This window comes from Primulina tabacum, chromosome 8 (genome assembly GCF_025594145.1).
Source record: "Primulina tabacum isolate GXHZ01 chromosome 8, ASM2559414v2, whole genome shotgun sequence".
In the NCBI taxonomy this organism is placed as follows: Eukaryota; Viridiplantae; Streptophyta; class Magnoliopsida; order Lamiales; family Gesneriaceae; genus Primulina; species Primulina tabacum.
In genome coordinates this window covers 40,383,785-40,411,548 of record NC_134557.1, presented here as the reverse complement: position 1 = coordinate 40,411,548, position 27,764 = coordinate 40,383,785, and the positions used below count along the sequence as shown (strand labels likewise).

Below are 27,764 nucleotides of genomic sequence, written 5' to 3'. Positions count from 1 at the left end.
GGTGCTACAATTTTCCACGGCCGCTTAATTTGTAAAAGGAAATAAAAATTGAGAGAGATTAAAAGTTACGTATAGGTTCATATTTTACAAAGTAATTGAGATAAATTAAAAGTTAAGTATGATTCATTTTTTTTACTTCACTAAATATAAATATTAATTTTTTTAACATTTTACTTCATCAAAACTACTCTGTCGATGTAAAAAAATATGTTTTACTTCTCCAGCGTTATTACCGAAATTGATTGGTACTATATACTACTTCATAGTTAATAATCGCCGAAGTAACCAGTGACTAAGTAAAAACCAAAAATTCTACTAGTGGTGGAAGCCCCAATACACACGAGGTGATCATGGCTATCCTATAATTAGATATGACATGTTTTTTTTGGAGTTGCCATATCTCGCAATGAGATCAATGTGCTTAACGAAGCGCCTATTTTTAATGACGTGTTGAAAGAAAACACACCGGAGGTGAATTTTACTTGTGAACAGTACACAACATAGAAAAAGAATACTACCTAACAAATTATATATATCCGGAATGAGCCACTTTCGTGAAGAGTTTCTCCTACCCGCATGATCCGAAAAGAATGAAATTTAAAGAAAGACAAGATGCTGTAAGAAAAAATGTTGAGCGAGCATTTGGAGTTCTCCAAGCTCGTTGGCAGTTATAAGAGGTCCAGAGCGACATTGATTCATGGATAAATGTAAAGAAATCATGTATACTTGCTTATTTTACACGACATGGTTGTTGAAGACAAGGGTCATGCAATATTGATTTGAGATCGTAATGAACTAGATACTTTCATAGCTAATCAGGGTTCAATCTCAGAATTTGATGAATATCGAAGAAATTCAGAGTTACGGGATAGTTAAGTGAATCATCAACTTCATTACGACTTGATTCAACACATTTGATAAATATGTCGGAGTGATCAGTGAATGAGTAATTTATAAATTATTTTATATCATTTCGTAATTTGTATATTTCGTATGGCTACGCCATATCATTTTTTTTAAAGTAAAATTTTAATAATAAGTTGTTTGTACCAGATAATTGTCAAAAAAATACATAAATTCAATACTAAATAAAAAATATTAATGAAAAAAAGTATAAATTGAATTAATTAAATTAAAGATAAAAATAAAAATGTAAATGAATATTAATAAAGTGATAGTGAGACCCATTTTTTTTTATCGCAAAACTTGTGGTATTATTGAGATTGAGAAATATATTTGGTTACAAGTTTTACAAACCAATAAGAAAAATCCCCAGGCTTCCAAACAAAGGAAGTCGGGTGAGAAATAGTAAAAGACGCTAGTGAATCTGCAACGGCGTTCGCCGTGCGCCGAATATGATTTAAGGTGGCTCCGTTGTGTTCACTCGGGGATCGTCGGATGTATTGAGCATAGGTACCAACATAGCTAAGGTCCTCATCTATATGGATGACTGCTTGCACTGTCAATAGAAAGTCTGATGTGATTTGGTTGATGAAGAGGTTATGATCATTTGCAATCTTCATTCCTATATCAATGGCGGCCAGTTCTCCATAGACGATCGAAGTAGGCTTCCGAATCTTCATCTCGAAAGCTATCAATGGTTGGCCTTCATCGTTACGTACAACTCCACCTACCGTGAAACTGTTCAGGTTGACATTATAAGCTGCATCAACGTCCATCCTTAATTCATTAATCTGAGGTGCCGTCCATGTCTTTGGTGAGTTTCCTGCCGTATCAATTTTCCCATTCGGCAACCTCAATCGTTGGGCCTCTTGGAAATCTCGCAGCAGCGCGTCACTCCAATTCGTGTTAAATCTCTTTCCGAGTTTTCCTTGGTTATGTACGAGATTGAGACGTTCAGGCCACATCGCATAAGTGTTTATTGCAAATAGTTCAAAATCCATTCGGCTCAACTTGTCCTTCATCCAACTGAAAATATCGATCACGTCCAAAAATTGTACCTGCTTTAACATATCCCAAAACCGAGACGTCTTCCAGCAGCCTTTAACCACTGAGCAAGAGAATAATGCATGAGTTGTGTTATCATAACCGAAATGGCATAATGGACAGCTTCCAGTAATCGGGACGTAGGTGAGCCATTAGATTGACTGATGTCAGAATAATATTGTGCAAAATGCGGCCACCAAAATACACGGACTTTTGGGGGTACCGACATAGCCCAAATGAATTTCCACCACTTCTTTGAGTGCATCTCCGAGCTATGGTCCGGTGGATCATAGAATCCAATTTCCTTCTTATAGCCTTATCTGACTGAATATCTACCTTTTGTATCATAGGCCCAATATATGGAGTCCTCTTGGTTCGATTGATATATCGGAATATCTAACACTTCTGCTGCCACATGAGGGGGAAATGAGTCAAGCACAATCTGTTCATTCCATTGTCCATTCAAAACTAAGGAAGCTGACTTTGTCACAGGTACCACTGTACTGTGGAGGCTTTGGTTGTACACCCCTGCCAGGTATCCATCGACTCGCAAAAGTGTCAATACGTTCCCAATTTCGTACGTGCCAATTGAAGCCTTTTTCCAAGAGAGGCCGACTCCACAGTAGTGATCTCCAGATATAAGAAGGGTTACTTCCAAGTGAGGCATGCAGGATATCTTGATGTTTATAATAACGTGCTTTAAGAACCCGGGAAACCAGCGACTCAGGGGATTGTAAGGCCCGCCATATTTGTTTCGCTAACAGTGCTTTGTTGAACGTCTCGAGATGGAGGAAGCCCAGCCCACCTATACATTTTGGCTTGCAAAGAGCTTTCCAAGATTTACAATGCATTCTATTTTTTCCGTCATCCACACCCCACCAGAAGTTAGCACAAGCTCTCTCGATCTCTTCACATATTGATGTCGAGATACGAAAGCAGGACATAGCATAGGTTGGAATCGATTGGATAACCGACTTAATCAAGGTTTCTTTACCGCCACTTGAGAAGGTTTTGCTCCCCCAACCTTGTAATCTTGTCACTACCCTCTCCACAAGATATCGGAATTGTAGTTTCTTGTTACGACTAGAGAAGACAGGCAGGCCCATATACACTTCATGTCCTTGCACAACAGGAATCGTTAACATTGTTTTGATGGTTTCTTTCACTCTGTCATTCGTGTTTGGGCTGAAGGAAAGCGAAGATTTCTCAAAATTGATTAGTTGTCCTGAATCCCGTTCATACATGTTAAGACAGGTACGGATCCCAGCACAGTTCTCCATAGTTGCCTTGAAGAACATGAGGCTATCATCTGCAAAAAATAAGTGGGTTATAGAAGGACAAGAGGGTGCCATACGTACTCCAGTGATGAGTTTTCTTCTTTAGAAAGCAACAACAGCAGATGATAAGCCATGAGCACAAATAACAAATAAGTACGGTGAGAGTGGGTCGCCCTGTCTTATGCCTCTGCTTGGTATGACTGTGTTGCTTAATTCACCATTTATTGAAAAATAATATTGGACCGTGCGGACACAGCGCATAATCTTCTCCACCCATGTATTTGCAAAGCCCAACCGATACATCATTCCCTCAATGAAACTCCATTCTATCCTGTCATATGCTTTACTCATATCAAGTTTAAGCGCTGCAAGTGATTTTTGTCCTCTTTTTTTGCTGCGTATCCAATGAAGTGCCTCAAAATCCAGGACAATGTTGTCAGATATTAACCGGCCTGGGATGAAAGCACTCTGAGATTCATTAATGATATGGTGCATTATAGGTCTCAACCTGTTCGTCAAAGCTCTGGCCACTATTTTGTAACAGACGTTACATAGACTAATTGAACGGAAATCTTTCATTGTCATTGGTTGCTTGACTTTCGGTATGAGGGTTACAATAGTAGAGTTCCAATCCTCCGTGATCGCCTCTGCATTGAGTATCTGTAAAGAAGCCTCTGTGACCTCTGCCCCGACCACATCCCAGATTTTTTGATAGAAGAAAACTGATAGCCCATCAGGTCCGGGTGCTTTATCTGGATGCATGTCAAACACTGCTTTTCTTATATCTTTTGCCGTAAACGGGGCACAAAAAAGAGCATTCATATCCCCGTCCACTTTTGGTTCAACACAGTCTAGAATCTGTCTTCTATCTGCTGCTGTCGGTGCATTAGTTGTAAACAAATTCGAGTAATAGTGTTCCACGATTTCAGAAATGTTGCACGGCTCAGTACACCAATCTCCATGTGCTGTGAACAGTCCGTTAATATGGTTTTTCATTTTCCGGAGTGAGGCACATGCATGAAAATATTTCGAATTACGGTCACCATTTGCGAGCCAGTTGACTCTACTTCGTTGCTTCCAGTAAAGTTCTTCCTTGGTAGCTAGCTTCTCAATGTCACGTTCTAGCTCACTGATTTTTTGTACAGACAAATGCCATTGCTCATGAGTCCTGAGACGGTTTAGTTGCCCCCTCTTGGTTTTTATCTGTTTCGGAAGATCTTTAAATCGGTGTCCAGCACAATTCCTTATAAATGTTTTAACACTCTGAATACGCTCTGATAATGTTAGAGTCTTGTCATCTTTTTTCCATCCTTGAGTGACTATATCTTTGCAATCGGTCTCTGTAACCCAATGAGGCTCGAAACGGAATAGAGGTCCGTGGCGAATTATTTGTCTCTGTGGGGCGCCAATATCAATAAGAATGGGTCTATGGTCGGAGTGAAAGAATTCCAAAGTTTGGGCTTGTGCTGTTGGGTACAGTAGTCTCCAATCAATAGTGGCAATAAATCTATCAAGCCGTTCAAAGATAATATTATCAGAAGCTCGGCGGTTGGCCCAAGTGAAGAACTCGCCTCTGCTATGGAGATCTTGTAACGAGCAAGCATCTAGAGTGTCCCTGAAAGCTCGCATTTGATGCTGAGGTCTTTGGCTTCCTCCTTGTTTTTCACTGTCAAAACAAATTTCGTTAAAATCACCACCAACAATCCATGGGAGCCCTTGGAGTTCAGTAAGTCCGCTCAAACGACGAAGGAGGTTCCATGATAGATGTCGGCACCCTGTGTCTGGTTGTCCATAAAAGCCCGTGAATCTCCAAAACTTATCGCCATGTTGTACTGTACAGTCGATATGCCCCAATATGTACGAGTGAATTTTAATGTTGAGAGGGTCTTTCCATAGTAGCATCAAACCACCACTCCTACCTATACAGTCTACCGCAAATAGGCCATTGAATCCAAGAATCGTCTTCCACCATCGGATGTTAGATCCTTTCATCTTAGTTTCACATAAAAAGAGAAGGGTTGGGTCCTTTTCTGCGACAAGTCGCTTTAATTCCCGAAATGCTCGTTGGTTCCCAAGCTCTCGAGCATTCCAACATATGCAATTCATAGTGATTGGCGGTGTTGCTTCGCAATCACCGCCGCTGAGTCAGTTGTTATGGGGTCCAAGATCTCACTGAAAGTGCGCTTCTTTGGAGGACTGTGATGGTTCCGTGAAATCCCCGGGCCTATATTCTCTGAATTGTTCTCTTGCTGGTCTAGTGTCGGAATAACTAGAGTACCTTTCTCCCGTGCTCTGCGCTTCCATTTCTTCTGGCTACTACTTGGTGATTGTTTATGTGTGTTAAAATCCTGGGACCTGGCAGGGGGTTCAATATCCCGTGTAAGGATCTGCCTCGGACTCTCGTCCTCTTGAATAGGTGAAGTTAACAATCAAGAATTTACCACTCCGGCTTGTGTTCCTTGGATATCAATGTCTGGCTCATCATTCCTTGCATAATTATTAGGTGGAGAGTTGTCTCTGCTGCTATATGGTTTGCTTTGTGTGAATTTTCTATTCTTCTCCCTGCCTCCCCCGTTCGTTGCTTGTAGCCAGGTTCCAAACTCAAGTTTTCCGTTCGGTGGTATAGGATTCTCACACTCCCGGATCGAATGTCCAATGCAACCACAGTTATGGCAGAAATCGGGTGGTCTTTCATATGCTAGTAATGCGATGACATCTTCGTCCTTATTGGGAGCAGTTATCCGGATGAATTTCGGAGTGACCAGTGAACGAGTAATTTATAAATTATTTTATATCATTTCGTAATTTGTATACGTACGCCATATCATTTTTTTTAAAGTAAAATTTTAATAATAAGTTGTTTGTACCAGATAATTGTCAAAAAAATACATAAATTCAATACTAAATAAAAAATATTAATGAAAAAAATATAAATTGAATTAATTAAATTAAAGATAAAAATAAAATTTATATATCAATTTATTTAAATAAAAATGTAAATGAATATTAATAAAGTGATAGTGAGACCTATAATAATTTATATGGTTGGTGAAATATTTGATTATGAAATATAAGATATTTGATCTATGATGTATAGCTATGGGCTATACATCAAAAATATGAATCATCAAAAATATGAATAATTCATATTTTAAATAAAAAATTGAATCATATGGAATTCAACATATATTTGATTGCAGAAAAATATGGATGACCAGAAAAAGCCTTCTGATTTAAATTTAAATTTTTACAAAAAAGATCACACCATGATCATAAATTAGAAATTAATCAAAAAAAAATCACAATCCACTTTTAGGTATGAACAAATTGTAATTTTTTAAAGAAAAACACATGCCGAACGAGCTATTATTCGAAGGAAAAAAAAAACATACAGGTAAACAATTACGAATATTCTGAATTTTGGTAATCATATATAAAACATATAAGCGTAACATTATACCAATAGAATCGAGAGGAGGAAGAAGGCTAAAAAATCTCTCGTTCTCATCTTCAAAACTTGGTGGAACCCTAAATGTGGTGTACTTTTTTTTCTTTTTTTTTATCGTAAAGTTTATAGCCTCTGACTTTAGTATATTATATAGGGATTAGGCATACACCTAAAAAAAGATTTGATTCAAATTTCTATATATTTTCAACAAGGAGATAATTATTTTCATAGTCAACTCCCCACGTTATGAGATTGGGAGCCATTCCTTTTTTACGATTGACAAAATCGAGCAATCAAAAAGGTTAGTGCTATCTATGTATTACATATGCATGCATGACTATTGTTTTGGTACGGTGGATTTGATTGATTGCCATTAATTGCACAATTCTTGTGATGATATATATAATGAGTAGGTCTCATGTGAGACGATCTTACGAATCTTTATCTGTGAGACGGGTCAGTCCTACCGATATTCACAATAAAAAGTAATACTCTTAGCATGAAAAGTAATAATTTTTCATGGATGACCCAAATAAGACATCCGTCTCACAAAATACGACATGTTAGACCGTCTCACACAAGTTTTTTCCATATATAATATATATAGTTTTGATAAGTTGTATATGTATCGTGCTCATTTATATCAGCATTGATGAAATATTATTCAAATATTGAATGTAATGAAATATAGAAAAATTACATGTTCAATATGTGAGTGAAACTTTATCGGTGTTCATACAAGTGTGTACGATAAATGTATAAAATATTTAACTCGATTTTCGTCGTAGCGTTGATATGATAATTAAATATTATCAAAACGAAATTGGATATCTATGATATTTGCGTTCAAACTTTGACCAAATGATTCAAAAGATCAGAACTAATTAAAAATCCGGAAATTTGATCACAGTTTAAAAGTATTTATTGGATTTATTAAATGCAAATTATTACTATTAAAACCTCCATTTGATACCACAGATTGGAAAATTTCGATTTTTCCGAAAGTGAACAAATTAATATGCCTTTTTCACCTTTTTCTAGATGAGATTGTGCTACTTTGACTTCCATTTAATTATATATATATAAAGTAATAATAATCTTTTTGAGCTAAAAAAGTAATCATATTTCCATGTATCAATCACGTGTAATACATATATATTAAACGTCGGACCAATTATTATTATATTAATAAAATTTCCTAATTGCTAAAATAATCAACTAAATTGGCCAATACTTTCCAAAATCTTGTAATTATTAGCCATTAATCTTGGCCACATGTGAAGCAAATAGTCAACCAAGGCAAAAACATTAAAATGTCCTTTGATTTTGTCAACTTGCAAATGTACATTTATATCAAATTTCAAGTAGATGAAAAATCTACTAATTGAATATTGCATGCAACCAATTTGCAGCCAAAAAATAAAATGACAAATGAGTGGATTAATTAGGTAGCATAGCACGCCTAATTATTTTCGTTTGTTTAAGAGTTAATTGGTTGAAAATGAGTCCAATTGGATCAAATGTAAGAGAATTGAATTGTCGCAACATTTCTAGAAATAATTGGGGTGAAAAATGTTGGAAATACCATGGATACTTATTTTGATAGTAGCTAGCCAAAAAAAATGGTCTAGAAATAGAATGATAGTGAAATTAGAGCTCGAAATCTTTGTCATTGAAACAAAATCACCAAACTATGTTGGTCGGATTCTTGGAAAATCGTCTCATAAGGTAAAATGAACATTATTTCGAGGTAAATATCAAAATCTACGAACCACAAAATATTTAGAATTTCTCGAATTTAAGAATATGAAAGAAACAGAAAAAATTTGAAAGGATTTGGATTCGAATATGGACGAATACAAAGATGAGGGAGGAGTCTATGTTAATTCTTAGGAGCTTTCTGTATGTAGATGAAGCCGTACGGAAGAATATTTTGATTCCCTAGATATCACAAAATAAATTGGTTTTTATTCTAAGTTCCCGACCAAAATGGATTCTCTCGATACTTTTTTATGAGAAAGAACAATCTAGTATCGTTTTATATAAAACTTAAAATCACATTTTATTCGAGTGAGAGTTCAGTGTCTTTGCGTACCTTAGTCATTTCATTGGAGTTGATCTGTTAATCTCTGACATAGTTTGTTGATCGTTGATCTTACATGAGTGGGTTGACTAAACATGAAAAAGATGATGAGAGCCTTATGCAGCATATAATTTTGAAACTTTTCCACTTTCTAGAGAAGTGTTCCATGCATACACTTTCGGCCATTTAAGTGGGAGACTTGAGAATTTGCAAAACATTATCTTCTTTCAAAATTTAATTTTAAATTTTATCCTAATTTATTCTAAAACTCCTTAATAAAATAATTGGGTATAAGGTATTAAAAAGCAGGTCCAAGTACTATAAGTTGGACTTAAATAAACATGATTTAAGTAACGTTTACGCCCACTCCACCGGAAGTAATCTGTTGTGTTATTTGAACTTTTAATTTAAGAATAACTATTGTCATTTGCATACCAAATAAATTAAAAAAATTGATTTTTAAAAGGGTAAATTGGTTTTAAATCCCCAAACTCAACTTTATACTAACTCTCTACACCTCAAAAACTTTGTCCAAACTCCTTGGAAAGTTTAAAATTGACAAAAATACCCTTATTATTTATAATGATCGATTTCTGGGAGAAATGGGATCAGAGCCTAGGTAAAATTATTTCAGACACAATATTTATTATTATAAAGTAATTTAAATGTTTGAGGATGAGAATTTCGAAAAAATTATGAATCCGAACTCAGGTTCGAGAAAATAATTTACAAGAACTATTCTAATATTTTGGAATATACACAAGAGTATCTAACCTTGGTTAGATATCAGGAGCAGAAAGGAACGATACAGCACCCTCAGGTAAACTTATGATTCAATCTAATAAGTTTTTGGAGATAATACCAGATTCCTTTAAGCTCTCTTCATATATTAGAGAAATTCCAGAAAACAGTACAAAATTATGGCAATATACTATACTTTGTACCTAAACGAGTTGAAAAAATTCCTTGAAAACTAAGAAGAAATTCTTGGAATATTAAAAGATATTCAAACAAGAATTCAAAAACTAGAACAACAACCAAGTTCTAGTAAAAAACTTCAGGATGGAGATTATCACCATCATTTGGTACTGAACCTTTGTTACATCAACAAGGAAAGGCCATAGTGGTGTCAAAATCTTTGACTGAACAAGAAAATATGACCAATCTAATTAAATCTGTCTCAGAAAAGAAATTAATCTGATGACCACTTTAGAAAGGTTTGATCTAAAGGATCTACAAGAGCTTGCAGAATCTTTTGCAAATCTCAAAGTTGTAGATCTAAAGATGAACACAACAGGAGATGAACCACCTGCTATAACCTGGTCATCATCTTCTCAGGAGCTACCAAGGGAAAGTGTGGGATCTTAGAATATAAATATGAGAGAATCTCAACCCGATTTTCATACTGGTGAAGCATCACACCTAGCGGGAACAAGGACAAGGAAAAGTCAAATTTCCTTGCACCAGAAACCCTATAGAAAAACTGTTTTAGAATCTATACATCCTTATGGGGTTATGATTAACCTTGATGTATTAGATTTCAAAAATAGAGAAGATCTCATAGATGATTGGACATCTTATATGAGAATTGCCGCATGAACACTTGATCTTAACAGAGAAGGATTCATTAAACTAGTTAGAAATGAGTTTGATGGGATCAGTTAAAATTGCTTGGGACATGACGTCATTAGAAACTAAAGAGTCAGTCCTAACTGGAGAATCTCTCAACGAAATCGCTGAAAAATGGCTACCCTATTTAAAGCACAATTTATAGGGTAGATTATTTTAACAGTCAAGATACAGAGAAGAGGAAGAAATATACTCAAGCCCTGTATACTCTTGAATTACATGACATATGTTTAGTGGATGAATACATTATGTTATTCACTAAATATAGATGAAATTCAGGAGTCAAAGAAGATATAGCTATGCAGCTTTTCTTCGCTAAAATGCCAAGTCCTTGGAGAGAAATACTCATAAGGGAATACGTACCTGGCAATCCAGATATGTTGGCACGAAGAGCCTCTTTTCTCAAAGAAAAATTGGCAGAATGGTGTCATATGGCGGCACTACAAAAGAATTACAAACGCTTAAGGGGTATCAATAAAAGAACTCCTTTGTGTTGTAAGGAAAATGATCTTCCAATAATTATTGGGAGTAAACCACAGAAGCATAAGAGGAAAAGTTTTAAGATTCATCTTTGTGCTCGAAGTGGAAGAAGTTCTTGGAAACCAAAAACAGTATGGTCTAGACAGAAAGCCAGATCTTACAAATCTTGACAAAGAAGTGAATCATCAAGGAGTAGGATATCATCTCAAGCATCGAGTACATCTCGAAGCACAGGAAGAACACTTACAAAGAAAACTTTCAGAACAAAACATACTCGAGCCAGTGAAAGTTTCAAAGATTGTAATTGCTTGACATGTGGAGCGAGATGTCATATCTCAACTAACTGTCTAGAAAATGAAAAAAAAGGTATTAAATGCTTCGATCCAACCCCGGATATTGAAGAAGCAGTTTATTATCAAGATCTTATTTAGGTATATCGATTCGAGGATATTGCCTCGGATTAAAGTATATATGAAGAAGAAGAAGTCTTGAGTCAGGAAAAATATGATGGAATTGAATCGAAATCTTACTGAAGACGTAGTGTTTCGACACGAGACACATGAAGATTTATCTGGTTTCTTTATCCAGACAAATATATCTCATAACATGGTCCAAAGGATCATGATAGAAAATCATATTCTTCAGAAATATCAAGGATTCTCTGCAGGAGAGGTAGAAAAGTTCTTAAGAAGTCTTGGCCTAAGAAACAGAAAGCATCATCTAATCTATAAAGTTTCCAGAAGAGAAATGACAATTTCTATGGAACTTACATGAAATAGAATGGAGATGCAATTAATTCATTCTGAAGAAATTAAGGACTCAATATAGAGGTAGCAAGGACTATGTCCAGGATTCATATCGGAGCAATCCAGATTATGATAAAAGTTACTTTGAAAGAAGGAATAGATTCACCCATTGATATTGCTATATGTGACAAAAAAATGGGGAACCTTAAAAATTCAGTACTGGGAACTATCTCATCTCAGGTAATCTCTGCGCAGGAAATATTGTAGGAGTAATTTATCCAAGAATTGCCTACAACCTGGCGGATCGAGATTTCAGCCGAGCCTTGACATTGTACCAAAATTTCAAGGAAAAAAGGCTGATGAAAGAAAATAATAGACAATATTCTATTACCTATCAAATTTCATATACTCTATCTAATACACATCATTCAGAATTTTTTTTATTAGAAATGAGTTCATTGAAATATCCTAGATATTTGGAAAAGTTGCCCAGGCAATTTATCCAGAAAGAGTTGAGTTTTCTTTAATACAAGAAACAGATATTCAAATACAAGACAAACCGATTCTACAAAGGAATCAAAATCTTAGATTTGAATCAATGAGACTATCTTTTCAGAGAGATAGAATTACAAGTTACAGGTGGTGGAAAGCACATGTCCAAGAAACCCAACAGGAGCCAAAAAGCTTTTCCACCATGGGAAAGCTCAGATGCCCAGAAGGGTGGAAGGAAATAGAAATAATATTTGATATTACGAAACAAAGGAATCAATTTCCTTGTAATACCATATACTATTTGGAACAACCTATGATAGGAACTTACCAAGGAATGTCAATATTGGAGAATTGAAAGTTCATATCAAAGGAATTCCAGGAAAAAAATTAGATCGACTGGTTCTTGGACTAGAGTTTCTCGAGGAACATAAACCTTGGAAACGTCTAGAGTATGGAATAGAGTTTATGACAGATGATAAGATATGGAAAATCCAATGACCACAAGCCCATTCTCGATATACATTCCAGTAGAAATGTTGTACGAACAATATAAGGCAGAATATTTTGTTGCTTATATTGATTTAGGTGCTGAAATATGTACAACAAAAAGAGGAGTTTTTCCAAATAATTTGGAAGAAGAACTACCAAAAATTGTTGGAAGAGATTTTTCAAAAATTATCTTAATCTTATGTAAGGGGATTAAGATGACAGAAATCGTAATTGGCGGTGCTGAACGAACACCTTGGTACAAGGTAAAAACACCACCAATTTATTTTCATGATACAAGAGCTGACATTCTGCTATGAAATAATTTCCTGCAAATGTTCAAGTCCTATACTCAAGAAAATGAGACTAGAAGATTAGTGTTTACAACACCTTGTGATCACAAAATTATAGTCCAGAGACTGCCAGAGACTGCGAGAGGCATTTTATAGAAAATTGCCAATACAGTTTCGCATCAAGCGTGGTGATGAAGGAAAACTTCTGAACTCAAAAATGAAGGATTCTAGACGGTTTGGAGAAACACAAATGCAGGAAAAGGCTCACACAAAGCCTTTCATTTTATCAAGCTAAGGAGGCCAGACATGAATGTCCAGAAATTCATCATGGATCCTCCTACAAATGAAACACCCATAGTCTCTTCATTCAATGAAGATGACATATTTACCATGAGAGCATGGAGAGTTTGGGTCTGTCTAACAGAGATGGATAAAGTTAAATATCCATTTAAGTTTTATCAAAATTCTGTAAATGGATCTTTCCTGTGGAACAGCAAGCTGCCGGCAAGCAAAGAGACTCGTCGAAAATTCTGTAATATGACACATGTGGGAAGATGGTCGGAGAACATATGCCCAGAATGCCAAAATCAGAAAAAAACCGGAGTTTGGTAAAGGATTCAAGCCGAGATCTGATTGGAAACACTTTACCGACACCAGTACAAGTGGGGAAGGACCACAAGCACGATTTCCTCGGGGACACAGAAAGCCAAAGATTCCCCGACAAAGCTAAAATGGACATGTGACCATCCCACTAACAAAAAAAAGGACCACCATGTGAGTGGAATACAAAGACCACCAATAATCGGTGGTAAAGGACAAAAGACCATTGGATTCCCTATCTTTAAAGAAAAATAAAATCCAATAAACAGACAAGAAACTTTAACCCCGAAAAATCATCTATAAAAAGAAGCTAAAACGGGAAAAAGAAAAACAAAAGAAAAATTTGAAACCTAAAGAAAAATGTATTTCACATATCTAAAGATTTCTAAAAGACGCATCAAGAGAATAAGAAATCAGCTGGTAAATAATACAGATCTCTACAAACTGTTAAAAAAAGAAGGAACGAGATCTCAGCTGATATAATACAAACACATATCTACTGGTTATGCCAGGAGATAAAGTCAGAAGAACGAGATGTTTCTAGATTAATAATCTAGGAAGAAGACAAGTTGAGTGGAGGGACCATTCAACCACTCTAACCAGATATGGCCAACCACAGCTGTAAGGCATCATATTATAGCAAGAGTTTGAAGTCCGAAATACAAATCCGTCAGGGACTTCTATAAATAAGCAAGTAGAATGAAGATGAAGGCATCACTCAACCTCTTCGTTTTTCTTCAAAATAAGTTGTAATATTTTCTTTCAAGTTTATGTGTTCTGTAAGTAGCTAAACAAATTTCTCCTCCTCTACAGGAGGTTACTATGTAATAATAAATGTTTGTATTTGAATAAAAAGAAGCCTTTGCTCTAGCCCCTCTCATGTATTATTTCAAAATTTTATCTGCTATTGTACACCCTAAGATAGGAAACGAATTAGGGTTGTGCCAAGTGCTGCTGAAGGAATCTGCGTCGGTAACCATCTATTGCGACTGCGTGTTTAGACTGTGAGGAGCAGTATGTAAAATACGATAGATATAACCCGATGGCATTCCGGTCAAAGAGGTAAAAGATTTAATTTATCATACAGAAGCATGATGTGCCTTTTATAAAAAAAAAATCGACCAGTTGAGCATGGTATATAAGCTGGAAACCTTACGTAGCCGTATGTCTTGAAGCTATATGCTTTAAGAACATGTTCGATAGGTATAACAATGTCACGTACCAAAATTATAAGATTTAAGGATGTTTTTGAAAATTTTTAGAAAAATGGGGAGTTTAAACAAAGAAATAAGGGAAGAGGGAGTGAGAGAAAGTTAAGTTTGGAAAAGGGGAGTGATTTCAAATTTTTCCTTTTTAAAATTATTAATTATTGAGATTTTAAACTTTGTCATTTTTCGATTAGCAATATTTTGCACACTAGATATGTTTAGTCAAACTCTCCATCGACACAATATGACACAACACAACACGTATATATGATTAAAAAAAATTGTAACTTTTATATATATATAAATTATATACACGTTAATGGTCATTTTTAATTGGTTAGTTTAAGACTATGCAATGATACGTTTTTTATTAATATTTTTGATGATATGATAAGCTTCATCTTGATATATTTTACTTCACATCTGTTGAAACGACAAATCTTATCATGATATAAATCTTTAATAATAGGTATTTAATTGGTATATATATAGAAGCTTGCTAATGCTTATATTATGATGCTAAAGTATTAATTGCGATATACAAACTTTTGGAGAAGAAAACGTAAGATTGTTCATTGTGTGTCGCGACAACTGCTGCAACAAGGTTCTGACAGTACCACTATATCATTCTGATTTTGAGAGCTTCACACACTCAAAGCTTTGTGATTCATTTATCGGGAGAGGAAAGTGACATTCTCAGAAAATAATAATCCGCAGTTTCAAAAGGAGTTCGAGTTTGCGGATATCGAAGACGAGTAGTGTTCGTCAAGTGAAGTGTATCGAATGAGTTCGTCCAAGATGCGTCATTAGAAAAGAATATGAGTCTTTTATTTGTATAAGTTCTTATATGATCATAACATTTTATATTTACTTGATTCACTTGATAGCATTGTGTGGTCGCATAGATGTAAGTCGGTTGATCGAACCACGTTAAAATCCTGGTGTTCTCGTGTTCTTTATTTTATTATTAACTCACTTAATAAACAACAATAAAGAACAAGCCGCTAATACATACATACATACATATATATATACACACACATCAGTTTTGATAGATTGCTCACCTACCATGCTCATCTCCGTGCTCAATACTATGATGACACTCATCTACTAGATATAATAAAACATATATTAATTATACATCTAATAAATAAGTGTGATTGATAAACATGATAGATGAACATAATATCAAAATTAGGATGCGTTTTCTACTTGTTATGTGTAACTTGATAGAGAAAACCTGAAAGTTGAGTCAGAAGCCAACATGACATATAAAATTAGGTTCTATATTTTTCTGAACAGTTTCACCCTTTTTAAATTTTGGAGTGGAGTGGAGTGGGTGGGGCGAGGTGGGGTGGGGGAGTCACACCCTTTTCAAACACTATAAAAATGTATTAATTAAATATGTACTGTCTCAATCTATGGTGGCATCACATGACACGCAAAGTCAAACGAATACTAAATTTGCAAAAATATATCTTTTAATGTTGTCAGGAATATTGGCCTGCAGTGCAGCATATCTCAAATATATTTTTTCCCAAACTTTTTTATATAATTTTTTGATAGATTCAATGTGGCCTAGGTATGATTTTTCAATTTTAATTTTAATATTTCTTATGAATTTAATCTTATATTTTGAGTTATTATCTTGAAAATAGAATGATTTTTTAAGAAAATTATTTTTTCATTGATATACAAATATATCGAGCCAAATAATGGATGAGACAATGACGTTGAATCTCTTCTTTGGTAAAAAAAAAAAAAAAAATTGATTCGAATAAAAAATTATAAATATAATATCCATTATATATATTTTCTGGGATATATGATTTGGGAAGTAGATCATGAAAATAGAGATAAATAAATATATTCTGGAAATCGGTTTCATTAATTTCTCTGATAAAGTCGAAAAGAATACCATATATGATGCCATCTTTTGAAATGCAAACAAAATCTTTTACGTGTATATTTGAAATTCAAAACCAAAATATTAATTTAATTATTAGTATTTGAAATCGAAATCGAAATCGAAATCATGCTTCCAAAACCGAAACTATCGATTTTAAAATTATGATCAGTCCGGATCACATATTTATTTTCATGAGATTAGTCTATATTTGGAATGAAAAATAATATTTTTGACATATAAAAATAATATTTTTCATGATTTAGATTAGATAGAAGATATGTTTCATAAAATGACTCATGAGACGGTTTTAGAAAAATTTTTGTGATAAAATAATAAAATAAATAATCTTTAAAAAATTAAATTCTATATTGGTGTCATGTCCTCTTTCCACTTGCCATATATTTTTTTAGTTGACTTTCACGAAAAAACATCTCTCTCTCAAAATCAAAATCCAGAACCTAAAGTAAAGACTACTCAGAATTGCAAAAGAGCTTCAGGAAATTACAGAAGACATGGCTTCCCTGTTTGGTTCGCTCATCTTCCTCCTCTGTTCCCTGCTTTCGCTTCAGGTAATATATAAAATCATTATTATTTCATGGCTGATTCTCAGATTCCAGGCCAAATTCTTACCTGTTTCATGAATTTTACTGAAACTCTTTTGCAGCGCTGTCTCCAAGTATCCGAAGCACACGTGAAATATTTGCACAAACATGTACCTGTTGATCCCATGAGAGCTGCGACGGATCATGGAGATAACCATCTTCAATCACGGGTCGAAAATCAAGGCGTGGATCCTGAGATGAACGTGTTTTTTCACCACGATGATCTCGTGATCGGGAAGAGGATTCCCATCTATTTTCCAAGAAAAGAGCCTCCGTCAGCTTCTCCCCGTTTTCTTTCCAGAGAGGAATCCGACTCCATTCCTTTCTCCACAGCCCAATTCCCCGAAATTCTCGAATTTTTCTCATTCCCATCGGATTCCAAACAAGCCAAAGCCATGAAGATGACGCTTCACCACTGTGAAGCTAAACCGATCAGAGGCGAGACTAAAATCTGCGCCACTTCTCTAGAATCCATGTTGGATTTCGTTAACTCCGTGTTCGGGCCCGGTTCGAAGTTCAAGGTATTGAATACCGAGTACCTGAATGAATCGATCTCCACTTTGCAGAACTACACAGTCCATGACAACCCGTCGGAGATTCCGGCTTCGGAACTGGTTTCGTGCCACAGATTGCCGTACCCTTACGCGGTTTTCTACTGCCATGCTCAGGTGGGAGACAACGTGCTTTACAAGGTCCTGGTGGAAGGGGACGACGGTGGAAAAGTGGAAGCTGGAGCGATCTGCCATATGGATACCTCGCAGTGGGATCCGAAGCATGCCGGCTTTCGGGTTCTGAAAACTCGGCCGGGTGCGGCGCCTGTGTGCCATTTCTTCCCAGTCGATAATCTTGTATTTATTCCTAAGTCGAGTTGATCTTGGACCAGTTATTACATGACAATGTCCCCCCAAATATGTGCAAACTTTTGCAAGTGAAATAATGAGAAAAAAGCCAATGAAATTGCCAAACCAGTAATTATCGAAGCTTTGATTTCGATAGAACGATTTCACATTTCTGTCGAATTTAAACAGTTTTTTGCTATAATTTTGTCCGTCTCACGGACGGAAAAATACATGTTAGTTCGTCTCACAAAAGTTGGTCTTACATAAAATAATGTGAATTTTGGTCTTATGTGTTTCCTATATTTTGTGAAATTGATCAGGTTATATTAAATTAAAATTTTGAGTAATTAATATATTTGATAATTTTGTTTAGAACGTAAGTTATAATAATTGCAAATATAAAAGTTCGATGGATTTGATCCACGATTTAATTTATGATAAAAATTAAGTGAAAATGGATGTAAATGATTTTCAGTTCATATAGTATAGAAAGAAATATTGTAAATTTATAATAATCTTCTTCAGATAGCAACCCGATTCTATGGGAATAGGACAGATAATTTGCACCGTTGAGTGAAATATTCATCTAAATATGATAATTTTTTGTTATTTTAAAATTATGAATTTTTTTTTTCGTATTTTTATTAAGAGTGGTGATACGCTATTTAAAAATGTAAAAATATAGATAAAAATATATATGATTAAATTTTAAAATATAAACAAATTAGAGTATAATTATAATTTTAAATAAGACTTCAACAAATCAATTAAAAATTAATATAAAGATATCACCTTTAATTAGATAATAAGATTTAATTATGACTAGGTCTCTTGTGAGCCGATCTCACGAATTTTTATATGTGAGACGGATCAACTTTACCGATATTCACAATAAAAAGTATTATTTTTAACATAAAAAATAATATTTTTTCATGAATGACCCAAATAAGAGATTCGAACCACGAAATTGATCTCTGAGACCATCTCACAAGAGTTTTTGTGTTCAATGATATGATCATAGGGAAATTTTTTGATACGCGATAAATAAGATCGATCAAAATAATTTTAGATCCAAACGAGTATAAATGTAAACAAGAAAATTTTGATTTTGATCACTCAACTTTTTTTTCGGTTTTAACTTTTCATAATTCTATTGTGACAATGTTATCCCACATCAATAATTGTTATTTTTTTCCATTTAGTTCTATTTTTATTATAGATCTGATATGATATCAGAAAATGTTACATATATAATGAGGGTTACGTACGTCTTGATAAACACTACCTATATGAGTAAAGCTCTCGACCTATCAACACGTGACACGTGTGTTGAGTGATGAATCATGGTCACTGATCTATAAGTCGTGTTTGAATGAATAACCGTGATTTATTAACCCAACATACGTGTCATACGATGAGTGAATAAAGACATTACCGATGTAAATAACACAACTTTTAGAGATTATGGATGTAATAACGCCTAAAATTGTTTGACTTGAAATGAAAATTTTGTGCACCATATTGTTTCTTTTAAATTAAAATTTATGCAAAATCTATCGAAGAAACCCAAAAGCCGGTCCTCACTTCGCGTCCGGAGCCTCCTATCCCCTCAGAAACCTAGCAACATGGAGGTATCGGCAATTGGGACACCATTGAATTTAGCTGTAGCTTCTGTTCGTCATAGAAATTCGTCCTCGCCATCATGTTATCAGAGGTATTCAAATCTTGTGCGTGGAGTTATTTTTGCTTTGCTCGATATTTTTTGGATGAGCGTCGCTGCCTTCGTTGTTCTGATTTCCATTTATATATCTGTTTGCGCCAGAAATTTGGGGTTGAGACCTACAGTTTCAGCTCTTTCAAGCTCCTATGGTGATTCTTCTGTTCTCAGTATGCCTACAGTTGAAATTGTAGTGATAGTTGTGCTGTTTGAATACCTTTAATTGAATGAGAAGGGAATTTGTTTCAAGTTTCTGTTGCTGGAATGTTTTTCTGCGTATTTGTGTGGAGCTGCTGAAATTTATGTAGTTTTACATCTACTTTGTATTGGAGAGATAGTGGAAGGATTCCTTCGTGAGGAATGATTTTGATAATAGTGTTAATCTTGTGTGATAGCAGTATTTACTAATAGAGCAAGCAAATTGCCATCAAAGGTTGACCAGAATGATTTTTTTTGCCGATTACAGGTTCATTGTTCTGTCCTTGAAATCATTGGATATTTAAAAATCTTGTCAGGTTAAGCGTCTTGAACTTTGATTTCGGGAGATTCTTGGATGATACTTGATGCATGCTTCATGATTAACTTTCACTAGCTGCAGTCAAATTCTGCTCTTGCTTGATGTTTCCTTGTCTAGTTTGGAGAGGGAAGGATTCTGTCTTGGCAAGTTCACTTAAAAGTTAAGACACCCACAAATACATGAATAGAGATTATATACATATCTAAATAAATCATGCTGGTTTTTTGTTGGTGTATTTTCATAATCCTATGGATACATATTTCGCTGTTTACATAACAAAATTGGTACATCCTTAGCGGGTAAAAAGAGTTTATAAAGAATAACTTTAGCACCGTGTTCATGGGTATTGTCTGTCGATTTTTAGTTAAACCTGAACCTGTCTTATGAATTTTTATATCCACGACATTACTTGCACTGTTTTTTATTAGATAAAAGTTCAAAGTAAGCATTTTTTTAATCAGTAATGGGGTTATAGAAGCCAAAAAGGGGAATCCGCCCATCATGCCTGCGGTGATGACCCCAGGCGGACCTTTGGATCTTTCTACAGTATTGTTCAGAAATCGTATAATCTTCATTGGGCAGCCAGTTAACTCGCAGGTGGCTCAGCGAGTTATATCACAACTAGTAACTTTGGCGACAATCGATGAACTATCAGATATTTTGGTGCGTGCATATTTTCTTACATTTTAGAACCTATAATCATTTTCCGAGTTAAGATTTCTGTGCCTTGTTTCTGACTGTTGTTCACATTCATTGAAATTTCTTCTTGTTAGATTTATCTGAATTGCCCGGGTGGCAGCACCTACTCTATCTTAGCAATATATGACTGCATGTCCTGGGTAAGATTCATTTGCTTTAGTACTTTGTTGCAGTTTCTGTTTAATTCTATGTGAGATTTTTTTGCCTCCATAAGCCTAAATGCTTCAATTTCCCTAACGAATGCTGAATAGGTTGAACGGAATGCTGAATAGGTTTACTCTTTAAGTTTGAGCATGCATCTTTCTACTTGTTGCTTGATTTTTCTGAAACTATGTCTGGCTCTAATTGTTGCTTTAGATTAAGCCCAAGGTTGGTACAGTATGTTTTGGAGTAGCTGCAAGTACGGTGCGCTTCTTCTTGCTGGTGGAGAAAAGGGAATGCGGTATGCGATGCCAAACGCCCGTATTATGGTACATCAACCCCAAAGTGGGTGTGGGGTATGGACTAACTCTCTTATGCACACAATTTTAAAGCAAAATATTAGATCATAGAGTGGGATTGCGACACTCCATTCCACGATCAAAATTCCTTTTTCTCTCCGTCGAACCATATCTACTGTCCTACTGTTCTGCTCTTCTCGATGCTTTGTTTGGCAAAACATTGATTTTCATTAATAGTTTCAAGAATGTTGCTATGCGAAACTTATAAACCTTAGATTAAGTTATATGAAACACGATGATATTTTCATTTGGTATGTAGTTGAAATGATGTTGTTCAACTTCAGGACACCGGTAATTAAAGGTCCCTAACGTTGCTTCAGATTGAGCTGGCATCCCTTCCTGCCATAATCATTTGCATAAATGAACCCTAGTAAACACACAACTTGCCTACATTATTATTTGTGGGATTGACTCTAATTATTCTCTGTAGGGTCATGTGGAAGATGTACGTCGCCAAGTAAATGAAGCAGTTCAATCCCGCCATGTCAGTTTCCTCATTGTTTGTGTACATAGCTACTCCTTTCTGAATAATTATTATGTGTGTCTTGATTTTTACAACTATAAATATTTCAAATGTGATCACTGTTTTGGTCTGTTTTATGGGGCTACTAATTTCTTATGATAGTAAGTGAAAAACCTTTGGGTCTATTTAGAGGGGCTACTCATATATCCGGTGATAGTAAGTGAAAAACCTTACTCTGATCCATAAATTTTTTATTTGAGGAACAACATGAGATGTTTTAGTTTATGTGGGACTCGACTCCTGAATTCACTAAACTTGGTGGTTAAATCTTCTCTTTCTTATATTAGTGGATGTATATTTCTTGCTTATCATCACTTGATTATAAGGTTTGGTTAGTTGAGATTAGTTGAATCTTAAGTTTAATCCTTCCCCATTATATTTAGTTCCTGTTGGGGCTTAGTGGATGCAGTGATGTTCAAGGTTTGCGTTTATTTGATGCAGAAACTTGACAAAATGTATGCTGCATTTAGTGGACGAACTCTTGAGGAGGTGCAAATGTACACAGAGAGAGACCGGTTCTTGTCTGTGTCTGAGGTGATGTTATGATGTCTGAGGTGCAAATGAGTTGAATCTTAAGTTTAATCCTTTCCCATTATATGTAGTTCCTGTTGGGGCTTAGTGGATGCGGTGATGTTTAAGGTTTACGTTTATTTGATGCAGAAACTTGACAAAATGTATGCTGCATTTACTGGACGAACTCTTGAGGAGGTGCAAATGTACACAGAGATAGACCGGTTCTTGTCTGTGTCTGAGGTGATGTTATGATATACTTAAGTTTCTTTATGACAAGTGAAGATGACAACTGAAGATGCACTGTTGGCTTTTTTATTTTTTTATACGAAAATTTTAAATATGGTAAAAGAAAAACGTAACCTTTAGCTGAGGGGGAAGGCACATTAGAGTGGTAAAACTGATGGAATGGATGAGTTGTTTTGCGATCCTTGAATGGTGGGACCGAGGGATGTGTCACAAGTCAGACAAATTCCTGTTTCTAAGAGAGAAAATTGTTTTTGAATGTCATGAGAAGTAGCAATAACCTGTATCAGTATGCTTTCGTGTATGACGTGTATGTTTCATATACATCATAAAGCAAATGTTTATCAATGATATGGTTCAAAATGGAAGGAGAAATGTAGATATTCGAAACTCTTTATTTTTGCCATTTATCTTATTTTTATCGCTTTAATTCATTTGTTGTTTCATATATTTAGATAAGCAGCAGATGACTGTTAGACCATCACCTTATTCGACGCGTCACTCATTTATGTGATTGGAACCTGGGATAGAACATCCATTTCTCAAAAAATATTTGATTCTCATTTAGAACAATGATGATGTGAAATGGCATCAATGTCCTCGCCCGACCTCTCTTCTTCCTTGCAGGCTTTGGAGTTTGGGCTAATTGACGGGGTGCTGGAAACTGAATACTAAATTTACGGGCATCCTGAAAGCTGCTAACCACTCGTGACTTAAAGTTTACATGGCAATGACACCAAAATTGAGAAAGTGATTTCTACGTTTCTTTAATGCGGCCGGGTTGGTTTTGTTGTAAGAATGTGGCTATTCTTCTGAGATACGTCTGGATATTATTATTACAGGGAGCCAAAATAGAATGGCATTCCGATGTTGGTGAAATGGTTCAAGGGTCTTGTTTTTTAAAATTCTGGATAAATGTATATTTTGGATCATAAATACTTTTTAGGGAGTTTGTCGAATGTGTTGATATTCTTCTTCAAAGCAACTGAATTGCTGAACTTTCTCATAACTACGTAGATAAGGTAATTGAGCAGCAGCAGTTTTGGTTTGCTAGTCATGTAATTTTGAATACAGCAAATGACCATCCACTAAGGCCATCTCCAATCCATATCCTCTATTTTTCATCCTCTATCCTCCAAAATAGAGATCCATGATCTCTATTTTCAAACACCTTCTCCAACCCATATCCTCTAAATATTATCAAATACTCTATTTCTTTAATTTATTTCATTTTCAACTCATATCATCTAAATATTACCAAATAATTTTTTTTAATTTATTTCATTTTCGAACACATACACACATATAATTAATTAATTTCATAATATATTATTTAACTAAACTTAATTAATTCGCTAAACATGGCACAACTACATGTAATTCGCTTATTAATTTTCAAAAAAACTATATGGCAATTTTTAAAATATCTATTTTGTAATTATTTTTCACCCCTTTTCAATCCTCTATATGAACAGTGATACTTCATAAATAGAGGATCACTGTTGCATACTCTAAAATGGAGGAAACAAATAGAGTACGATTGGAAAAGATTTCATCCTCCATAATGGAGGATTCCTCCATTATGGAAGACGGTTGGAGATGCCCTAACAATTTTGATGGGTATACATTGTTTCCTCCTATTGTTCCAATTCATTAGTATTGCATCATCGCCATCTGCTTCAAAACCACCATCTTTCCCGGTACTCCTAAATTTGGTCATACGTAGTTACCCTTTTCTAATTGATTTCATGAGCTGCTCATGAAAGCCATTGAAAACAAATCTTATCTCAGTTTTATTTTTACACCTCTAGGTTAATCAAACAATATTGAACTGAACTTTTTTCCCGGTAGACATATCGGTAGTTTCAAAATATAAGTTGCGTTTTCGAGGTAAATATCTGAGACTTTTTTATACAGTAACAAGTCTGTTTACAGCTGGTTAACTTCATCAGCTCACAACACAGAATAAATCAACAACACTGGATTATTTGAAGCATTCCCCACCCAAAGGTTTCTCCACAGCAAATGTATAATTCTTGCCTGTGTTGGGACACCATTCATTTACCTGGAGAGCAAAAGATGAAAATGAACAGGCGAGGAGAAAAAAATCACTCTATTTTATTATCATTTCCAAGTAAGAATAGGACATCGTATCAACTAAAAAAGATGTTTCCTTTACCGATTGACTTTAACGATGCATGCTTTTTGCGTAGACGCTTATATATTTGAGACTGAGTTTATATAATTCGAAACAAGAGATCAATATAGTATATGATATAACCATAATATGAGATGTTTATAAATCATCTTTTGTATAAAGCGAAAGACTATATGCAAATGGGATGCGGTGGGTGAATTCACCAAACCCCATCAAATACCCACCACGAATCATGTCTTTACAGTTAATTTTTTGTCATAACTGTGATAACACTACATAATCTTCATTAAATGCATGCATCGTGTTGCTAATTTCATTTACGGTATGAGTGTCCAAATATGTAAGAATAATAACTTCGAAAGATATACACTTTCACCTCTCAAATGATAAAAACCAGAAAACAAAGTTTATAAATGTATTCCAGAATCCATAAAGCTCACGGAAGTTGGCCCAATAATTAATTATCTATGATCTGTTATTAAACTTCTAGTTACTACTCGGAGTGGAGTAATCACAGGTATAACAATGTTAATTAAAATTCGCAGAATTAAAATGCATATGCGTGCATACCGTAGTTTTGACGGACCCTTGTGAACCTATAAATGGCTTTTATGAGGGAACCGAATTTCATAGACTTCAATGGTCCCATGTACCTGCAATCAAAAAATAAAGTACAACATCCAGTGTTCAAGAACTGAACGAGTGCGATATTTGGTCAAGATTAAAAGGAGAGACTCAACAAAACAAATAGACTGTCCAGGTTTAGCAGCTGCAAGAGATGGTAAAAACGTGTATATAATATGGCAGATGGACTTCTGATTTTCCTCAAGCTTTAGCAAAAGGGTGAAAAAACAGGTTGAAGCGCGATTCTATTACTCACACCATCTCAGCATAACGAATTCTCCAAGCTGGAAATCCCAGGTGACATCTTGCGGGCCCATAAATCAACATGAGATCAGGTTCTGGTTCCCCATAACCTGATTTCACCAAAAAATTGACATGTTATAAATCAGAAACATAAAATTGGAGGAACAAGCAAACAAACAAACCTATCGCTCCAAGAGCAACGGTCATATCAGATTCCGTCAATTTTGGCTTCTCAGTACCGGGACTCGAATAATACTTCTCTAGAAGAAAATTAGCAGCTTTGGCAACTGCATGTTTCCCATCTGAAAAAGAAATGACTTCCAAACTCATATATTTCTGCTCAAGAAGTGGGTCACTCGTAGTTTCCTGTGCAAGGATGGTTCAGTTTTCATTAGAGGGCTATGTGTGGTGGGATTTAAGAGACAGAAAAACTACAAACTATCTTCGTGTAAGGCAGTACCTTGGAAATCTTTTCACTTTTCAACCACAGAGTGAGGGCTTCTTTAGATTCCTTCAGCACTCCTACAGCATGAAAGGATTTGTAATCACAATGCTCTAAGGTCAACAAAATGTTAGCAACAAACCATCATGGATTAATTTATAGCAGGGATCTTACCTTCTGTATCATACAGACAAACTTTCTTTATTCCAATAGCTTCAAGCCACCTCAATAGGTGCAGAACTTTTGTCGTGTGAGCGGCTTCTTCACTATCTATAACAATTGCCAGGTACTGAACTTTACTGATGTCAAGATCTCTATAACTCTTCAGGAAGCCACTGGAGATAAGAAAACTCTCGAGTGCTTTGACCAGACTCAACAAGAAGTACCATATACTCACGATCAGATGCATAATGAGCCAGATAAAACGTAGCCCGATATTGTGACACTGAGAGAATTTTAGATCTGATAAATACCACAATTATTTTTCGAAAAACATGGAGATTTTTAACATCCTGAAACATTAAAGTTGATTGCATTCAGGAGCTTGTTTCTCTTGTGTACGACAACCGTTTTTACATCACATTGATGTCATAGTTCCACCAGCGACCAGAACTTAAAATCAAATACACAATCGGTTTCTCATTAAAGAATATGCTGCATTAGGTCTCTCAACAAAGTCCGACTTATGAAGACCTAACCAATATCAGTCTCAAAAGAATGTACTATTAGAACAAATTTTTTATCATTCAGTAAATGCAATGTGTGAAGTTTCGGAGCAACACCACATAAAATGTAACGAAAATTTAAAAAACGAAAACCCCCATCGAGCAACAATTATGCCATCCATACCATTCGAAAAGAACCAAGATATGCAGTTACTCACCGAGCCAATCCGGAAGCATACCTTCTGCATTTCATCCCCTAAGTCCAATATTCTGCAAATACCCCAACCTGCAAGTTAGTCGACAACAAATTCCTTGAATTTTAAACACACAAAATGCAAAGCACTCGCAGAAAACAGAATGATGCTAATAAGTCAAAACTACAACCAGAAACATTACACACTAAATTAATAAACAACTACAGATCAAATCAAATACGCAGAAATAGAAAAAAAAATCACTGACGCTGATTCAATCCACCGAAGGAACACGACCAAACGAACGAAGTCAACCTTCAGCATATCTGTTCAGAGGGACAAAAAAGAGACACTTGAAATCTTCGATTCTAACGGAAAGATACCATTTTTCATCGATAAATTTCACTAAAACAATCAATAAATTCGCCGAAATTGCACAGAGCAACCATCAACTACAGATGATTATGGAAAAAAAAAAAACCAGAGCTCACCTGTGATATCCTCTTGCTTGAATCCGAAGTAGAGTACACTTCGTGGAGAATTCGAAGGGAGACTAGTGAAAATCCACCGAAAATCCACGCTTAATTCAAGAACATCATCCGCATTGGATGACTTCAGTCGCGACCAGTTTTAAACGTCTTCTAGTGTGTTCCTAAGCGTTGGCACCGCATGTGTGCGTGAGAGAGA

General features: G+C 35.3%; 3 protein-coding genes across 4 annotated transcripts; 2 read left to right on the top strand and 1 right to left on the bottom strand.

Moving 5' to 3' along the window:
* The first annotated feature begins 16,989 nt into the window (after positions 1–16,989).
* LOC142552556 (BURP domain protein USPL1-like) lies at positions 16,990–18,165 on the top strand. Its single transcript, XM_075662238.1, has 2 exons — positions 16,990–17,167; positions 17,263–18,165. Exons 1-2 carry the CDS (start codon positions 17,111–17,113, stop codon positions 18,070–18,072), a joined length of 867 nt encoding a protein of 288 aa, XP_075518353.1. The 5' UTR covers positions 16,990–17,110; the 3' UTR covers positions 18,073–18,165.
* Positions 18,166–19,582: 1,417 nt separating this feature from the next.
* LOC142554160 (ATP-dependent Clp protease proteolytic subunit 6, chloroplastic-like) lies at positions 19,583–23,749 on the top strand. Its single transcript, XM_075664826.1, is given in 10 exon segments — positions 19,583–19,753; positions 19,862–19,926; positions 20,155–20,211; positions 20,716–20,936; positions 21,047–21,112; positions 21,330–21,372; positions 21,375–21,469; positions 21,903–21,956; positions 22,437–22,529; positions 23,379–23,749. Coding segments are annotated over 10 exon segments (912 nt in total). The 5' UTR covers position 19,583; the 3' UTR covers positions 23,427–23,749.
* An 828-nt stretch (positions 23,750–24,577) lies between these two features.
* Positions 24,578–27,764, bottom strand: LOC142554159 (uncharacterized). Of its 2 annotated transcripts, none has more exons than XM_075664825.1 (9): positions 27,569–27,764; positions 27,346–27,403; positions 27,102–27,153; positions 26,393–26,680; positions 26,237–26,298; positions 25,959–26,142; positions 25,790–25,886; positions 25,480–25,562; positions 24,578–24,816 (listed from the first exon to the last, which is right to left on the bottom strand). In XM_075664825.1, exons 3-9 carry the CDS (start codon positions 27,118–27,120, stop codon positions 24,809–24,811), a joined length of 741 nt encoding a protein of 246 aa, XP_075520940.1. In that variant the 5' UTR covers positions 27,121–27,153; positions 27,346–27,403; positions 27,569–27,764; the 3' UTR covers positions 24,578–24,808. The 2 variants fall into 2 exon arrangements, with proteins under 2 accessions (XP_075520940.1, XP_075520939.1); XM_075664824.1 differs by having other exon boundaries at positions 26,393–26,663; positions 27,569–27,762.

Excerpts from the sequence above, each read along its gene's own strand:
- LOC142552556 (XM_075662238.1), top strand. The coding sequence starts at position 17,111 with ATGGCTTCCCTGTTTGGTTCGCTCATCTTCCTCCTCTGTTCCCTGCTT. Across the intron at positions 17,168-17,262 it reads GTTCCCTGCTTTCGCTTCAG|CGCTGTCTCCAAGTATCCGA; the intron begins GTAATATATAAA and ends ACTCTTTTGCAG.
- LOC142554159 (XM_075664824.1), bottom strand. The coding sequence starts at position 27,401 with ATGCTGAAGGTTGACTTCGTTCGTTTGGTCGTGTTCCTTCGGTGGATT. Across the intron at positions 26,664-27,101 it reads TATGCTTCCGGATTGGCTCG|TGTCACAATATCGGGCTACG; the intron begins GTGAGTAACTGC and ends AAATTCTCTCAG. Across the intron at positions 26,143-26,236 it reads AAAGTGAAAAGATTTCCAAG|GAAACTACGAGTGACCCACT; the intron begins GTACTGCCTTAC and ends ATCCTTGCACAG.